Source organism: Hippoglossus hippoglossus, chromosome 19 (genome assembly GCF_009819705.1).
Source record: "Hippoglossus hippoglossus isolate fHipHip1 chromosome 19, fHipHip1.pri, whole genome shotgun sequence".
In the NCBI taxonomy this organism is placed as follows: Eukaryota; Metazoa; Chordata; class Actinopteri; order Pleuronectiformes; family Pleuronectidae; genus Hippoglossus; species Hippoglossus hippoglossus.
Window position 1 is genome coordinate 17,291,478 of NC_047169.1, and position 18,215 is coordinate 17,309,692.

The following is an 18,215-nucleotide window of genomic DNA, read 5'->3' on the forward strand; positions in this document are numbered from 1 at the left end:
ATGTCCTCGCTACCCAGCTGACATGTGATCACTTTACACATTAAAGGGATAGTTCACTAGAAAATGAATATTCACTCATTATCTACTCACCACTATGCCGATGGAGGTTGGGTGAAGTGCTTGAGTCCACAAAACACTTTTGGAGTCTCAGAAGTAAACTTTTTAGCAGCTGAATCCAATACAATTAAAGTAAGTGGCGACTGAGACTTCAGATGTAATAAAATAACATTCCTCCATACTGCTCGTGTGGTGTCATCCAAGTGTCCGCAAGCCCCAACATTTATATTCGACTCGGTCATTTACACAGTGTGCCTAAAAGTCCACCGGAAGTGGCTCAGCTAGTGGACTTAGATACACGATGGTGTGTCCGAGGGTCCATGAATGCACCTCGTAGGACAATATCGGAGGACATTTAGGCTAAAAACATGTTGTAAATGACCCTGTTTCGAGTCGAATATAAATGTCGGGGCTTGACTAATATCTACAAGGAAGGGAATAATTATAATCATAACATCACCTCTTTCTTGTGAATGGTCAGTAGATCACGGGGCGTCACTGGGATAGAGAAAAGATTTCTCCCTGCCCTCCCCACAATGTCTTCCAAGGCTGCGAACATTACCACTGAGCCTCATTCAACACGAGATAAAAAATGTACCTGAACACAGCACTTGATTGTGTGCCAAAATGACGTGGCACTCAGTGTGTTTATTCAGTTTAAGTGTGTTTATTCAGTTAAAGATACGATAGACCAACATTGCAACCCAGTTCATGTCCTCCATGTGCTTCACAAATGGAGATCTGATGAGGAGGACTTCCCTACTGAAATCACACAAGCAGGTGAGGAACTAGCCCCAGGACTGCCACTGGATCTTGAAGTGCAGAAGCAGCTATTGGAAGTGTGTCCCTAACTCATTGCAGAGGATGTAAAAGAAACAGACATTCAAAGCATGTGATATAATTGGGTCCACAATTCGTCCTGCCTCATGTGTGCCGCTCTTAGGGGATCTTCTTGGTCACCAAGGCCTGATGATGGATGATACAGTGGTTCCAAACAGACTCAGGGCCAACTGTTTGAACCTGTTTCATCAGATCGCTGTGCGAACAGTCATTGCCCTTGCACCATCAGTGCATATTCAACAACAGCAGACCCAATCACTATAATTATCAGAATTATATCACTCAAACCTTGACTATTTCATCTGCTGTGGTGCACACTTGCAGAAAATGACAAATAAAAGCTCCTCCTGGACACTGAGCTCTAGTGCACATACATCATTACAGCACAACTAGCAACGTCGGTAGACCAGTAAAGAGCCTCTCAGGGCGCCTGCCCAACATCTTGAGCTGACGTAGTTCAGAAGTGTACCAGGGAGCAGTTTGGGCAAAAGAGACAACTTGTGTTTTCAGAGATTTCTGTGGATACACTGACATTGTAAAAGTCCAAGAGATACAGGAGTGAGGAAGTGATGGCAGGGACTGGGTACGTCAGGGTTGACATTTCTGATGTTGCGGTATGATATGATACGGTGTACCTTTTATTTACTTAGCAGCAGTTTGGTGTTGAATAGCACGGCTTTATGGTCTGAGATGGTTTGTTCGGCAGAGTTGATGTTATACGGTGTGATGCCGGAACAGCAGACCAAATCAAGGATATGGCCCTTGCTATGGGTTTTATATTTGACATAGTGCGTTAATTCAAAACAGTTAAGACAACCACAATTTAACCACATATTCTCTGCACCATTTCTAGGCAAAGAGAGGTTGCAATTTTAATAGACAAAAATATCTCATTTATCCATATTAAAACTGTAACAGACCTGGAAGGACAATTTATCATCTTAGATATCTCCTGTCTGCCACACCTGGAATATTAACCATTCCCACAAACCACCCAACAGATGGCTATTTAATACATCCTTACTTAAAGACCAAGACCTTGACAGTTTCATTAAAAGAGCGTGGGCTTCTTTCCTCGAAATAAATGATTCACCAGAGAGAATCACGATCATACTCCACACACTCCAAAACGAAAGATAATGAGCAAGAAACGTATTTGGAACAAAATCTGACAACATCAACACACAAAACCCCTCAGCACAAAACCAACATGATTTACGGAAATACAATCTACGACTAAATGATTGTATAAATTGGAGAACTCAATTCATGATACAAACACTCAGACATTAAAATTTTGAATTCAATAACAAATCAGGAAAATACCTAGCCAACTTAATCAAATGACAAAGAAAAAAACAGAAAGAGCAATCCCATCTATCATTCACTCAGGCTTCATTAAAGGTAGACACTCATCTAACAACCTAAGCAGATTATTCAACTTAATCCATTATACATCCAATGCAAATTCACCGAGAGCCATACTTTCAGTAGATTCCGAAAATGCATTTGACAAGGTAACTTCAACCTACTTCTCAAAACACTAGAGGACAACCTTCAAAGATGGGTGAATTTTGAGGACTGTTTGAGAGGTCCTACAAAACTGTTTCCTGGATGGCTGCATTAATGAAGGTCTGACAAACAGCCACATCAATGTAGCTGGTCAAAAGAGAGCCTTCTTGAGTTCATCAGAAAGCCGGCAGATATCATCCTTAAAGGGATAGTTCACAGAAAATTTTTAATTTGCTCATTATCTACTCACCACTATGCCAATGGATGGGTGGGTGAAGTGTTTGAGTCCACAAAACACTTCTGGAGTTTCAGGGGTTGCAGCCAAACCCAATATAATTGAAGTAACTGGTTTCCACATCTTCAAACTGTGGTGTCAACCCCGACAGTCAAATTGGATGCTCTTTTCGCAATGTTAGATGGAAGCAACAGCATGTCCTGCCTATACTCCCGACATGCGCTGGGGTGCAAGGGCCCATTCAGTGCTGCTTGCAGCTTTAATTTTCATTTTCAAACTGTGCCTCTCCAGAAGTCTTCTCACAATTTCAAAATGCCACTGAAAGTTTATGAAGATGCTCCCAAAAGTGAAGCCAAATCATCTTGATCACCCCCTGACCGGCTGCAGTATAGGTCATAAACTCTGCCTGCTCCATGTTATTGGATGGGACATGGACCAAGTACAAGGAAAAACCCAAAATTGTTTTCTCAAAAATGGTTTCTATTATTTCAAGTAGTTGTTATTACACTGATTCAAGAATTTATTATTCTGGTAAGTTTGCTTGATACTATAAAATGGGGTGAAACATTATGTTTGACGGCTGAGACTGACTATTTATTGGTTGAATGAGTGTATCAGCAAGACCCAGATACCATGGCTGCACACCACAATCACTCCTATCAAGACTGCAGTTCCAAATTATGTCAAAAGGGCAAGATGGCGGCACCATATCCTTGATATTTTAGCTTCATTTCTGTACAATGGGAGGAAGTGGTGACGTGTAGTCCATTTTTTACAATCAGTTATGCGGAATAGGGAATAACTCGTGGAGCAAGAATATGAAACAAGACCATATGCCTCACTACTTTTAGTTTCCTGGCAGATGTAATTAATATTGATTTGAACAGTGGACTGCCAGATTGTGTGTGAGTTGCTGCCCCAAGTGAAGGGGTATCTCATTGTCTAGTTCAGAAGTGAGGGGAAGATGGAGTGGGAGATGTACAGGTAGGTCAGTGAGGCATCAGCAGTAATGCTGGTGTTGTACTGAACTGTTGTGGTGAAAAGGGAGCAGAGTCGTCATCATGTTGCCTCCTGAGCATCTTCCATTGGAGGTTTACCGGGTATTAACATAAACACTGAAGAGGTGGACTTTCATTCACTTTTTCTTATCATGTTTTGTGATATTATAGTTTGTGACAGTGGAGTATTGTGACTGTCCAATATTTAAAATACTTTCAGAATCTAAGCGCTACAACCCACACCTACTTTCAAACCAGTTTTCACAAAGTTTTTGTTCTGCTTATTTACTTGTAATCTACTTTGTCCTGGGTTTGCCTTTGCAGATCCTGGTGCTGGAACTGAATGACGAGGCAGCGGAGCAGATTGTAGAGGCAAAAGTTATGGACTTATTGCAGGGCCAAGAGGGCTTCCGCTGGAAGGTAACGAGTGTTGTGTTGGCAACTGCAAAAACAAAAAGCATTACTCATCTGTTAGCAATTATAACACTTATTTCCTGAAAGCTGCAATATCTTACAGTACTGTTAAATTACTCCCCTGTTGCATCCCTTGTGTCATTGTTATATACGTAACCATCCAATTCTAGCCTCATGACTAATGCTGTATGATTGGTGGTTCTATTGTTGATAAGGGTCACACTCGACTGGATGTGCGAGAAGACCCAGTACTGTTCCCGCCAGGCTTCCAGCCCTTTGCTCTGGTCCAGTGCCAGCCTCCTGCTGTGGTCACAGCCCTGTCCCTGCACACAGAGTGGAAGCTGGTAGCTTTTGGCACAAGCCATGGTTTTGGCCTGTATGATTACCAACAGAAGAACAACGTCCTCATCAGGTTAGAAGACACAAAGAAATTAAAGCTGTGTTTGTACTTAGAAATTTACTAAGTTTGCCCTCGTCAGAAATTCTCTGCTTTATTCAGCACCCATCTACAAACAGGTTTTGAGCAAATTGATTCTTTACTCTACTTCACCTGCCTTTGTTACTAGTTTAACTCCGTAGATGTTTCTGTGTGTCCCTTGTGAGCTGGTTTGGCTTCCCTGGCCTAACTAGAATTGATAGGAAACATTCAAAATTACATTTAATATTTAAAGTCATCCTATAGATATATGTAGATAAGCAGGGGCACTTTAAGTTTATTACTGAGTAGTATGAAAAACTTTTATGAACAGAAGCTAGAAGTAATGTCGGACTGTTTCATCTGAAAAGCAGAATAGTTAGTAGTAGTGGTAGTTGTTAGTCATTCAGCTCAAGTTACCATGGTGATTTACCCTGGTAAACAGGCTTTGTGACACGTTAAGCCTGAGGTTACCTTGATTACCAGATATCCTGCTTCAAAGTGCAGGCCTTGGCTTAAGGGGGGAAAAGGTAGAACAGTTCCAAATGGTTACACTTTCCAAAACAACAAATTTAAACAATGTAGCCATATAGGATAATCTCCTGTTGACACAATGCTCTCTTAGATGTTACATTAGGTGCTTTTGTAAGTGGCTAACTGCACCTGAAACAAGTCAGGCATATTTAAGCTTTCCTGAAACAGAGGACATGGAACAAACTAACTGATTCAGAGTTTTTATTTTCATGCTGGGGATACAGCCATCTGTATTTCCCCTCAACACCACATTAATTGTAGTTTTCTCGTGGTTCGTGCCCCTATTTTAAAACAGCCGTGCCCACCCACAAAGTTGTTTAACTGACTCCTCAACCCCAAAAGCATGTATAACTCTTATAGATACTGTTTTATATACTAAGTATATGCTGTCCTTTCCTCTGCTCTGTAGGTGCACCCTAAACCCTATGGACCAGCTTGCAATGGAGGGTCCTCTGTCCAGGGTGAAGAGCATAAAGAAATCCCTCAGACAGTCCTTCAGGAGAATCAGACGGAGCAGAGTTTCACTAAGGAAACATCATGTCAACAATGCTGCAAAGGTAGGTCTATAGCTGTCTGTTGCACTACAATTCCTTGGAACTTGAGGTGACGAAATCTGAGGCAACAGAGGGTGAGCTACTTAAAGGGGACATAGCATGCCCATTTTACCACAAGTTGATATGGTTCCTTGGGGTCTTAATGAAATGTCTGTAACATACTTTGGTCAAAATACCACAAGGATCAAGGCCAAGGCCATGTAGGGAGACTCCCACTGTATTGTGACGAGAGAGTACATAGGAAGCTCATTCGCAATCACTCAAGCATGACATTTCTGACTTAGAGGAACCATAACAAAACGCGCGAGTGGTTTTGGGGTTTTTGAGTTTTTGGGTTGGTAGACATGCCAGATACCCACATTAACGTGTAGAAGCACTAAAAAAGTGGAATTTTCATAATATGTCCCCTTTAACATATTTTACAATAGAGTGGCGCCCACACCCTGTTGGCATCCCATTTCATTTATATTTCTCTGAAACATTTATCTCTCTCTTCTCTCTGAGCAGCTTCAGGATGCCAATGCTCGTCTGGAGGCCGAGCTGGCAGAAATGGAGCTGGCTCCTGTTCAGAGGAAGATAGAGGCTCGCTCCTCAGATGACTCTTTCACGGGTCTTGTGCGAACGCTCTACTTTGCTGATACCTATCTTTCAGACAGTGAGTTATACCTTCAAAAACTGAATGTAGTCTATAAAAATTATATTTATTCACTATAACCTAAGTTCTTTATCTCATTTCTTCATAGGTTCACATAACACACCCTCCCTATGGGCAGGGACAAATGGTGGCTGTGTGTTTGCATACATGCTCCGCCTTCCTCCTATAGAGCACAGAGCAGATGAGCCTATCACAGCACAGCCAGGTAATGAACAGTTCTGGAAGTTTGTGTTTTTCAGGGTGCACTGTTTTCTCATTTCTGTCCTGTTTTTGTAATGCCCTTTCTTATCTGTCATTGTATACTTGAATCCAGCTAAGGAGATCCAACTGATGCACCGGGCACCTGTTGTTGGTATAGCAGTGTTGGATGGGCATGGTGCTCCTCTCCCTGAGGCCTTAGAGGTGGCCCATGACCTGGCTCGATCACCCGACATGCATGGATCACACCATCTCCTGGTCATATCTGAGGAACAATTTAAGGTAAGGGACACACACACACATATTATTTACACACCATTAAACCTCACAGACACTTGTGATATGAAGTTAAAAGTGGAGTAAGCGATTCTGGAGTAAATATTTGAATTCAATAGATCCCTTTAGTGCACCCTCAGAAGCTCTGGCCTCCAAAGTCATGGACTTCCCTTTTCAAGTGGCACTATAGAGTGTCATATATGATTTAGAAGCGGATGGAAGTGATGGAAGAGAAGGCTGTAGGTTTAAAGCTAAGCTAAGAAGGAAGATAATTTCACTTGTCATAGCATTTCAAATTATGCAACAATCCAAATAAATTCACTGTCAACTTGTATTTTTGGGTCTCGGTGGCTAAACTGATTTCCCGACACGGTGCAAACAGCAAGACGGCAAACTTTTTCTACAGTTGCTGCCTAAAAACTCACATGCAGAGAGGGCATGTCATGTTCCCAGAGACAGCACACTGACAGTGATAAAAACAACTCTCTTTCCACTCTAGCTGACCAAGTTTAATAGTGTGGATCATTAAAGCAACCATTTGAAACTTATTGCTACATAGCCAACAGTACTTTTGAAGCTCTTAACTTTAACCTATCTACCATAAACTGTTCAAGTTCAGCATCAAAATGAATTCCTTTACTCACCAAGAGCTGTTTTCAGGGATGGAAAACTCATTAAATGTAAGAGTTAACATCTGCATTGTTTTCCACCTCTGAGCCATGCTTTTCTATTTTTATCAATTCTTTGCTTTTAGTATAGTTAACCTGCAAACCAGTTTGCCCTAGCCCGATCAGTCCGTTTCAAACCTTTCCTATCGCCAGTCACTGTAGCATTCCGTCTGCCCTGAAGAAGTAGTGCTGCTCAGAGGAGTATGACCTCCTGTCTTATAATCACAGCAATGACTGAAACTCTTGGCAACTGACCATTACCACCACCCACTCCCAGCAAGAAACCATTTTAGTAAGCAGAAAAAAACTTGAATGTGTTTTTAATGTTTTGGGACAAGAATGAAAGTTTATGGCACAGGTGAATAAGATATATGAGGCTTTGAATATCTTCAGGAGTGGTACATGTGTACAATGGAAAACCCTCTGTCAAGGTATGAATGGCTATTGATACCTGTAAATAGTACATCCATTTAATGGGAATTGAGTTGTCAGGAGAGAGTACTTCAGACAGTATTGTAGGTGGCTAATAATAAGTGCCATCGACCAATTCAATTGGGTTTGTATTGTGCCAAATCATAACATACATTATTTCAATGCACTTTATATAGTATGGTTGAGACCTTATAAATTATAGAGAATCTCAAGAGTTCCCACAATGAGCAAGCAATTGGGTAACAGTGGAGAGAAAAAACTCCCTCATGAACTGGAAGAAACCTCCAGCAGAACCAAACTTGGTAACACAACTGTTCCTGCCCTCCCTTGTCTTTCTTCTCTCCTCTCTTCACAATTTTTCTCCACTCACCTCAATTGAGCCTGTATTTTGGGAGGGAAGTGATCTATTGGGACAATTGCAATGAGCTCTTTGATATATGATTGTGCTTGATTGTTAAGTGTATGTGAGGAGCAGGATTTGTCACCCACTCTGTTAAGTGAGGTTCCAGGTTTCTTTCACTCTTCTTTTAAAACATCTGTCTTCTCTGGTCGTATTTTGGGCAGAAAAGACAGATGGTTTGATTAGAAGAAGAGAACCTAGGACGCTGTTATCCTAACGCCTTGGCCGCAGTAGAACGGCTGTGTTACGGTTTGCTTTTCATTTCCGTGCACATGTTAACAGATTAGAGCGGCCACACCAGCTGTGGTTCAGCTGCGCTAAACGTCTAGAAATTCGAGGTCTCACAGTTTTTTTCTGCTGCACGACATGCAGACAATATTAAGACTTAAGACAACGTTGTCCTAAGTTCTTCCCCCAGACAGGTTTGTAGTAAGTTCTCACCCTTATTTATTTACCCTGTCCCTTTTGTTAAGAAGTCTGATACTGCTTGATTGTCTCACACTGGTAGTTATTCAGCTGACTCTGTTCCTATGTTATCAGGTCTTCACCCTCCCTAAGGTGAGTGCTAAAATGAAGCTGAAGCTGACGGCCATGGATGGTTCCAGAGTACGGAGGGTGGGCATTGCCTGGTTCGGCAGCAGTCGATCAGAGGACTATGGTGAGAGTGGCCTTGTGGTTCTGACCAATCAGGGGGACATACATGTGGTGTCACTGCCTGCAGTCAAGTTGCAGGTTCAGTACCCCTGTATCCGTCGAGAGGACGTCAGCGGCATCGCTTCCTGTGTCTTTACCAAGCATGGCCAGGGTAAAAAACATGTCTACTCACATATTTGTACTTATACTCTCTATGATATAACACATTTCTTTGCCCACAGCCTTCATCATTGCAAATTCAAGCCTAATTTTGGGGCAATTTAACCCTAATTTGTCCCCCCTAAGAATCGGAAGAAATCCTTCTCTGGAACCTAGGTCTGTATCAAAGTTCAGCCCAGATAGTACTGTGAGGGGTTACAGAGCCATTCTTAAAGGGATAGTTCACCCAATCACTGATTATCTACTCACCACTATGCCGATGGAGGGGTGGGTGAAGTGTTTGAGTCCTCAAAACACTTTTGGAGTTTCAGGGGTAAACAGCGTTGCAGCCAAATCCAATACAATTCAAGTAAATGGCGACCACTTCTTCAAATGTTAAAAAACAGCAGAAATAGAATGCCTCCATACTGCTCCTGTGGTGTCATCCAATTGTCCGCAAGGCTCGAAACGGCTTCATTTACACCATGTTAGCCTAAATGTCCACTGTTGTCCTCCTCCTAGTTAATGCTCCAGTAACTGCAGCTATCGCTAGTTTTCGCAAGAACTCGTGAGCAGCAGTTACTGCAGCAGTTAATTGCTGATCTCTTCTCACGAGAACTCGTGAGTGTCGCGATAGCTGTAGTTACTCCAGCAGTAACGAGGAGGAGGACAGAGAGACTGGAGCAGCTGATGCTACTGCCAAGCAACGGATACGATTCTAAGGCTAAAGTCAGCTAGCGTGCTACTTTTGACAGATATTATAACAGAAAGATTACTATATATAGTTTTTTGACTAAAATCTCACCTGAAGAAGAGATGACCCAAGTTGACGGTGTCTCTCTTATGAGCTGCTTTCAGACATGCACTGGACTTTGGACATTCTCCACATTTTCTCTGGAGGAGGTTTATGTGTGAACGCAAATGTGAGAGTGAGAGCCTCTGCAGTTTCTGCGGGCTTTCTTGCAGAAGTCGATGTGAGAAAACAGCAGGGAGTCATCAGCTGGATTCTCAGCGAGCGGGTAAGGGGTTGATGGTTGATCGCGACAAATGCTAAAAAAAAAACCCCCACAAAGAATATAAAAATCTCTTGGTGAAAAAGCAGCGCTACACACATAGAAGGAAACAGTAAAGATTTCAAGAAAGTTTGTGGTGATAAGAGCCGACGCAGGTGTCGATGTGTTGTAGATAATTTCACGTGATCCCTGCAGCGTAATGAATATGTTACTTCATGCCTCTGCCTGCTGCACCAGCCCTCACATAAATAATGCAGAGGATTTGTTGCTGTTGTAACAAAATTGATTCCATAAATTGCCTGTTTCACTTGAGGGAAAGACATGAATGTAAGTGTAATTATTTCCTGTTTATTTTTCTGTTGATGAAGACCTGGTATTGGGGAATAAAAACTATTTATGTTTTCTTATAAAAATATTTAACCTGGTGGGAGGGGCGATTGGTTTAAAAGGAGCTGTTATTCAGGAACTCCATTAGTTTTTCAAAGTGAACTTTTGTATATAGACAACTTAGTTTTTCTTTAATTTGTTAGTTAATTGAATTTTGGAAGTTTGGACCTTGGAGACCAGTTAAAAAACACAAAAAATGTTATTCCCGACAACATCAAAAATTTATAATGCTGCCTTCATGAAATACATAAATGATCCACAACATTATGATTACTTACAGATTAAGAGAATAAAATTGGTTATCTTGCAACAGTTGCCTTGTATTACACGGCAAGTGCCGGTTCTTGTATTCAACATGTCCTATGCTGGAGAAATGGTAAAACACCTGAGCAGCTTTGACAAAGGCTCAGTTATGTTTTGATGCCTGAAGAATTAGTTAGATAAGCCAATTAATAAAAATACTGAAGCTACCACACTGGCTATTTGAGCGGCGTGGAACATCTTGCTATTATTTCTGGCACCCATGTTAGGAGAGTAGAACATGCATACTGCCTGTATGAGCAGCACAGCTGTTCTAGTCGAGGTTGCGCCTGTCTTCTGTCTTCTGCATGCGGTTCACAGCAAAACACAGTTTCCGTGTCTAAATGTTGAATATGTCACAAACAAAAATATTGCAACCCTTCCTGTACCTGTTTTAAAGGAAAAGCACTCATGCGTTTCTGTTGACTGAATCCAGTCATTTGTTTTAACAAGGTTTTGATATTTATTGCAAGATCGGAAGATGTGCGGCTCATTTAGTTGAGTATATAGCTGCAATTTTATTCGAGGAAATACAGTATTCATACCGGGAACCTCACATAGCAGCTTCACTAAACACTGTGTGAACATCAAATGGCCGTGACATGCAGCAGATCTGTGGTGCAGCTGTCACATGCTGCTCATGTAGACAGTGTGGCCCAGGCTTAAGACAACAGAGTGGAAACATTTCCATTTTCTCAGCTCAAAGACCTCAGACTTATTTTGAGCTGCTGCAGGTCAAAATGAATATTTGGAAAGGCTGATGGTAATGTTTCAGATACACTTCTGTTTAACCGTGATGAAGGTCTTGATATCAGTAGCTGAGAGGGACAGTAGGGGCTACAAATCACAGTATCATTACCACTGCACCACTGCTCTTTCTGGCACTACTGATTGGAAACTAATTGTTTTGTCTACCTGTTGCAAACGTGTCTTAAAAATCAGGATACAGAAGATTGTCATTATATTTTTATATTCAAATTCATACACCACAATAATTGTGCTAGTGATCTGTAAATGTGTTTACTCAAAAAGAACAGCTCGTTCTTGAGCATTCCAAAAATGGCAATAAAATTACGTCACATTAAAATGTCAGTATTCTCAATAGACAAATGTTGATTCTGTTTTGATTGCACGTCTCAAAAACTTCCTACTGTTGTGTCTCTTCAGGCTTCTATCTGATCTCTCCATCTGAGTTCGAACGGTTCTCGCTGTCCACCCGCTACCAGGTTGAGCCTCGCTGTCTTGTAGAGGTTCCTCTTTATTCAGGCACCACCAGGCAACACAGGCCACCGCCCGTTTCATCTAGTCATGGGTATAAACCCTCTGAGTTTATTTGTTTTATTGTGGAAAATCATTTTTTGCATTTATGAGTTTTTGTCTCCTCTTTCCTTCTAGAAATGCCAGACAAGACTCTGAGGATGCAGGTAAAATGTTATTCAGAGGCCTGAAATTGAGCATCATACTTAAACATGCATGTGCTATTGAAGAGAACACAACATGTTCAGATGTAGTTTGATATTATTAGAATATATGCTTATGTACTGTCCATCGGTTTTTACACACACAAACATCTTGTTTGTGGCTGCATTAATGTGTCCTTTGCCTGCTGCTTGTGTGTTCCAGAAAGTGCTGCTAGACGTGTTATGGAGCATGCTTTGCTGAATGACGAGAGTGAGTACTCTAGAGACAGAGAAGAGAACATATTTAATCTATGAAATAGAAATACACAGCAGGCCCCTCTGTTACTCTAAATCTGCTGAACTCCAGAGACTCTCTGCACTTTCTCCCGAGGAAGTGTATGTGTGTACACAAATGTCCGAGTGAGAGCCTTCGGATTGTCTGCAGACTTTCTCCGTCTGGCCCCCTAGCATAAAGTCCATAGAAAGTCGGATGTGAGAATACCTATCCCTGCTGGATTCACCGTTGACGGTGAATTAACACGCTTCTAACACACAATAGACGCAAAAATGAAAAAAAGAAAACAAATATCTTCTGGTGAAAAAGCAGTGTCACACACGAAGAAGACACCAGTGAAGATGTCTAGAGGGTTTATGGCGATAAGACACAGACACCTGTGTGTTGTCAAGAAAATCACGTGATCAGCCTCTGCCGGCTGCACCCAGCTGCACCACCTCTCACCATAATGCAGAGGATTTGTTGCTGTTGTGAACGCGTTTGTGCAGAGAACCACCCGCTGCGTTGTACATGAATAAAAAACCGCGGGTAATGTCCAGACCCAATTCTCCGGACTTTATCCGCAGGTCATATCCGAAATGGCTTATTTGATCCGTTCAGCCTGGCTTCGATTGTAATTGCATTGCCGCCTCTCTTAACAGGTATGTCAGGTTTCTGCTCCCATTGACATAAGACAAACCCACAACAGCCATTGGGCATTGTGAAGTTTAACACAGCTTTGTTTACTAATCATCATCCCATTGCATGATTTGTACAGCTTCCTTCAATACCTGTAAGCTGCATCCTAATGTGACTGAACTATGGCATTACCACAAATATGAGTGTTAAGTCCACTGGTTATTTACAGTAATGTTGTGGTTTCTCACAGAAGTACTTCAGGAGATCCAGAAGTCACTGGAAGGAGACCAGACGTAAGTATCAGCCGCTCATTGTTTACTACAATGGTAAACTGGTTTCTAACAGCAGCATGCAACTTTTAATAAGCAATCACAATCAAGAAATTAAGTAGGGCTGTCAAAATTAACTAGTTAACGCAGGTTGACTAATTTGTGGAATTAACGCGTTAATTTTTTTAGCACATGCGCAGAATGACCACTCCATGTACCCATACCCGCCCCCACTCACTCGCTCAGAGCGACACACGCAGTGAGTTCAGAGTTCATTCACATGAAGCAGCCGGTCAGTGACTTTGTAGAAGAACAGTGAAATACAGAGTTTCTCTGGTCTCAGCTGCTCAGTGATCAGCTGCGTCATGATCAGAGCAGAAGCTGCAGTTGGTTTGTACCGAGCTGGAGTTTCTGTTTCCTCCTCCACTCTGCTCTCGCTCTAACTAATAAACACTCCTCACTAGTTATCAGGACCTGATCAGTACATGAAGTAAGTTAGTGTTTGTTTGATTCGCTCCAGAGTTTATGAGGCTGCATTTAAACATCATGACCCTAACCCCTAACCCATGTTGTGCTCAGTACAACACGAGACGTGACGCTCACAGTCAGGACTCAGTGTTAAAATGAGCGGAGCGACACGCAGACATGATCCGACACCATCGATTCATAACCAAACACATGACCGTACGTTTGTCACCTAAATCATCCCAATAAAAAATGAACTATGAACATGACCTAGTTCATTTTCATCTGCATGAACTGAACTTGGAACTCGTTCTTGTGTGAAGTGTGAACTGGCACAACACTGCTTTTACGGTAGGGCTCAGATTCAGATTTCACATTCCCATTTAATTGTGTAAAGGTTTGGTTGTTTGTTTGATTTAAAAAAGAAAAGAAAAAGGTTTTATTCAACCATCCTATATTTGCTAAAAAGAAAAAAGAGAGCAAAGGCTAAGATGCCCCAATTGTTAAGGATAAAGGTTATCTTTGAGTTTGATAAAATAAAAATAAAATTCTAAATAACATCATCCTATGTGTGCTCAGAGGCATAGCAAAGAGACAGACAGATTTTATTATGGTGTGGTATGTTTTAGTTTGATTTTATTTAATTTTTCTATCTTAATAACTATCATTTGGACTTGTCATCAATAAAAAATCAAAAGTTAAACGTATATATCCGCCTTCTGTCATTTATCTTTCCGTTCCCACAATAATATACAGAGAAAATGGGGATTTTTGGGGCATTTACAAATGGGGATTAATCGTGATTAATCTAATTAAAAAATGTAATCGTTTGACAGCCCTAAAATTAAGATGTGAATTTTGACATTAATGGCTTTTCAAGTCAGAAAATTGGAAATACTACACCCACATAACATGTATATAACATGCATAGATCACAAAAAATCACTTTTGGCCAAATTCAAAAAATGTACAATCCTGTTGTCTTAATAAACAAGCAAGTATTGTGAATAGAAGCTATTTTTTGTTTACCTCAGGTCATTACTGGAGAATCATATTAAGAGTGCTGTAGCTTGAGGGATGCTTCTTGTCAGTGAAGGTGAGCGGCATCATATATAACTAACTTCTGTGTCACTGACAGTTTTGGAATCAACAAACAGTAATGTCTATGTTTTTCTTTTGTGCCTCCTCAGAGTAAACTGACTTGCTGATGATTATGAAGCGTACTGCAGTCCTGTAGCCACAATCACTACTGTCCCCTGACCCCTCTACCCAGTGACTGACTACCTGCTGATTCTTAGTTGACCTCAGCCCCTCATAGAGAGACACTAAAGGGCTCTTCGCAGTCGTGCACTCTAAAGACCACAAAGCTGTTCGCAGACGAACAGTCATTGTAGACAGAAACAAAGGAAGAGACACCACCTGTGCCTAAAGACCACACATTGCAGCCCGGTCACAACTGTTTAACCTAAAGCTACATGATATAGCCTTCATTTCTGATGTGTGACCAGTGCCATTAATCATCAATCTAGCATCTCACATCTGCCATACACACCACTTTTCGAAGCTGTTTGAATTAAAGTGATCATCCCTACATCATTTTTGAAAGGCTTATATCGCCACCAGTCTCTTCACGTGGACTTAGCTTGTGGAAATGGTTTGTCCACTCTGGTGTGCATCACTAGCCTTTATCTCCCCACATGGATATACAGCTGGAGAAATAATAATGATAATGAATAAGATTAAAACCTTTTGTTGCTGAATTGTTTATTTTAAGTTTTGCATAATTTAAAATATAGGAACATTTTAAACTGTGAGTCAAAATTATGATATATTAGATTAAAAAACAACATACTCTGCAAATACTTAGTGATGATTTTGAAACACCAAGTTAAAATGGACTGTTGACTAATGATCTACTTTTATGCCAAAATCATAGTAAGTTAAGCTTTCAAGATGCTAAGTTAAAATAGACTTTATTGAAGTACAGAGAATACTTATGAGTGACGTTTTTGTAAAAAATTTAGTTGATATTTGTTTTCAGTTTTGACAGTGTTGTAATGAATCATCTTTATTACTCAAAGGATATATTTTTACTTGTCATATGTTGATTTGTTTAACATGATTTGGCATTTTAATTTTGTGTCCTACTTTCTTTGCTCTTGCCTCATGATTTGACTCAGATGTCATGACTTTTACCTAGTGTCTCGTAATTGTGAATTCAAATTTGTGGCTTAGTCATTTTTTAGTCGTCATACCTCATAATGTTAACAACAGTTACAAAGTTAATAAACTTCCACAAAGTGAGTATTTTATTTTTGACAGTGCTTACATTTTCATCTTTTTTTCCTAAATTAGCTTCTATACTTTTCACACACTCTCAAGGGAGGATGTTTTTAATGATGCCCCAGACGAGATAAAAAAAACATACAAAAGTTGTTTTTTGTATGTTCAACCACACTGTTACTTGCTTTGTGTTTTTAATTCCTCATTCTCTTAATTTGTCATACCATCATATATTGCACCACCGATTAATGTTCACAGACCACTCTCTCTAATCCACTTTTATTCCACGATAAAATAACTAATGGCCATAGGTACTTTGCCACTACTGCAGAGCTCTAACTGCTGTACTTTTCTGGGGGGGGGGACAACTTTCTATGGGGTTTGGATTTTAATTATTTTTATATAAACCATTTTTATGTCACAAATAAATAATCTAATTCAGGAATGTAATTGTAAGCTATTGTAGTGATTTGAAAAAAATAAATACAGTATATATGTGCCATGTGTATCTTTGCGCCTGAGTTAACAGTTTTTTTAATTTTTAGATACAAATAAATATTTTGCTGCAATGTTTCAGAATGCTGAGAATGTTCGCATTAACCAAGAATATATTTTTGTAGTGAACTGATTGAGAATCAATTTTTATGTGTAACTTCCCACTACATTTTAATGTTAATAATTATAATGTTATTTTCAAATACCGAATGTGTCTGTTTTTTATTTTCTCAGTACACTCACAAGTTTTTAATTAGTATCTGATATTTTTTTTCCATATCATTTATCTCTTGTGCTATGAGGAAGTCCACGACAGTGAATATATATGCGCTTTAAAAATCTCTTTGTGCTCCACTAAAATAAGCCCAACTATAATCTAGTCTAGTCTGTGTCAACTGCAGAAACTAGGCCGCCTCTGGTGAGGCAAACAAAGGAGAAATTAGTTGGTACACATGCTCATCTAGGAGTTTTTGAACATTCATTACAGAGTAAGATGACTCTCCAAGGACCTGGCTGAGGCTGGGCCAGCTAATAGTGGCAGCTCTCTTGGAGGGTAACATTCAAGAGGAGTTGTCATATGCATGATATCAAATGCCACGAGAGAACTAACAAAATTATAGAGAAACCCCCAACTGTGAATGGAAAGAAAAGACCCATAGAGGTAAGGTCAGAGATAGTAGTATATATGTGGGTAGGTACACTTCATGTCTAAACAAATCACGTTGTAGACTTAATCCACAATCAGCTGCTGATCCATGAACACGACTCACTATCACGATCCACTATGTGGCCCTAGGTGCAATCCTGGATCTGATATGATAAAGCACAAGGACTCCGGGGAAGAAGTCAAGTCAGTAACATGTATTGAGGAAGAAACAAAACTTTGCTTGCAGGTTTATGAGAAGAGTACACAGGTTACTGTAGGCTGTCAGCGACGCCAAAATAACAAACCTGGCTGACTGACGCTCCGGTTATCACACTCTCACTAGCTCCCGTGTAGCATCCCACCTTTCTTCTCAGTTCTCACTCTAACTTGAGGACAACACCTGTCTCTCACCCAATAAGAAGTATGCTTTCTCACACAACTCGCAGTCAGGCCAGGAACTTTTTTTAATTATGTACTTACAAATTTGTCAGTTGTCTAAACACAAGCAGACAGAGACAGAGGAGGGGTAGGGGGGCTTTAGGCTTGCGTAGGTCAGTCACTTGTGGAGACCATCATCATTTACCACCGAACCCCTACATTGAACGGAGCCTACAACAACCAGCGGACAAAGTAGAATCGCGGGCTGATCAACGCAGAGAAATGCGCATCCGGTGTGAACAGTGGCTGCTTGGACGAGAATTGATGCTTTGCGGCGCTTCCGCCTCCGGTGTGTCCCTGGCGTTAGCCTACGTTACCTGCCGTGGTAGTTCTTCTGATTTATTTGGACCTCGGTGTCCTCAATGGTAGCTACGGCCATGCTCACAGTAATTGGTAGCTGGAACTGTCTGACAGGCTAACGTGTCTAAACGCCGACATGTTCACTGACATTATGGAAAACTTACTAAAATAAACAATCCTCCCAACTTAGCTGAACTCCATTTATAAAAAATAAAACACAGTATAACAGTCCAACATTAACATGTTAACCAGTTCTGTTACACTAGTCACACGGGACACACAAAGTCTCTCAGGTGGTCTGCGTTATCTCAGAGGCCGCGCCCGGC

General features: G+C 40.8%; 1 protein-coding gene across 1 annotated transcript in view; it reads left to right on the forward strand.

Annotated features, from left to right (window-relative positions):
- llgl2 (LLGL scribble cell polarity complex component 2) overlaps window positions 1-16,847 on the forward strand; it is a 64,446-nt gene extending 47,599 nt beyond the window's left edge. The window contains 12 exon segments of the mRNA XM_034571137.1: window positions 3,967-4,062; window positions 4,272-4,468; window positions 5,415-5,562; window positions 6,067-6,214; window positions 6,303-6,419; window positions 6,528-6,694; window positions 8,729-8,993; window positions 11,848-11,992; window positions 12,076-12,104; window positions 12,304-12,351; window positions 13,244-13,286; window positions 14,918-16,847. Coding sequence (XP_034427028.1) covers window positions 3,967-4,062; window positions 4,272-4,468; window positions 5,415-5,562; window positions 6,067-6,214; window positions 6,303-6,419; window positions 6,528-6,694; window positions 8,729-8,993; window positions 11,848-11,992; window positions 12,076-12,104; window positions 12,304-12,351; window positions 13,244-13,286; window positions 14,918-14,927 — 1,413 coding nt within the window. The 3' untranslated portion in view covers window positions 14,928-16,847.
- The last annotated feature ends 1,368 nt before the right edge of the window (window positions 16,848-18,215 follow it).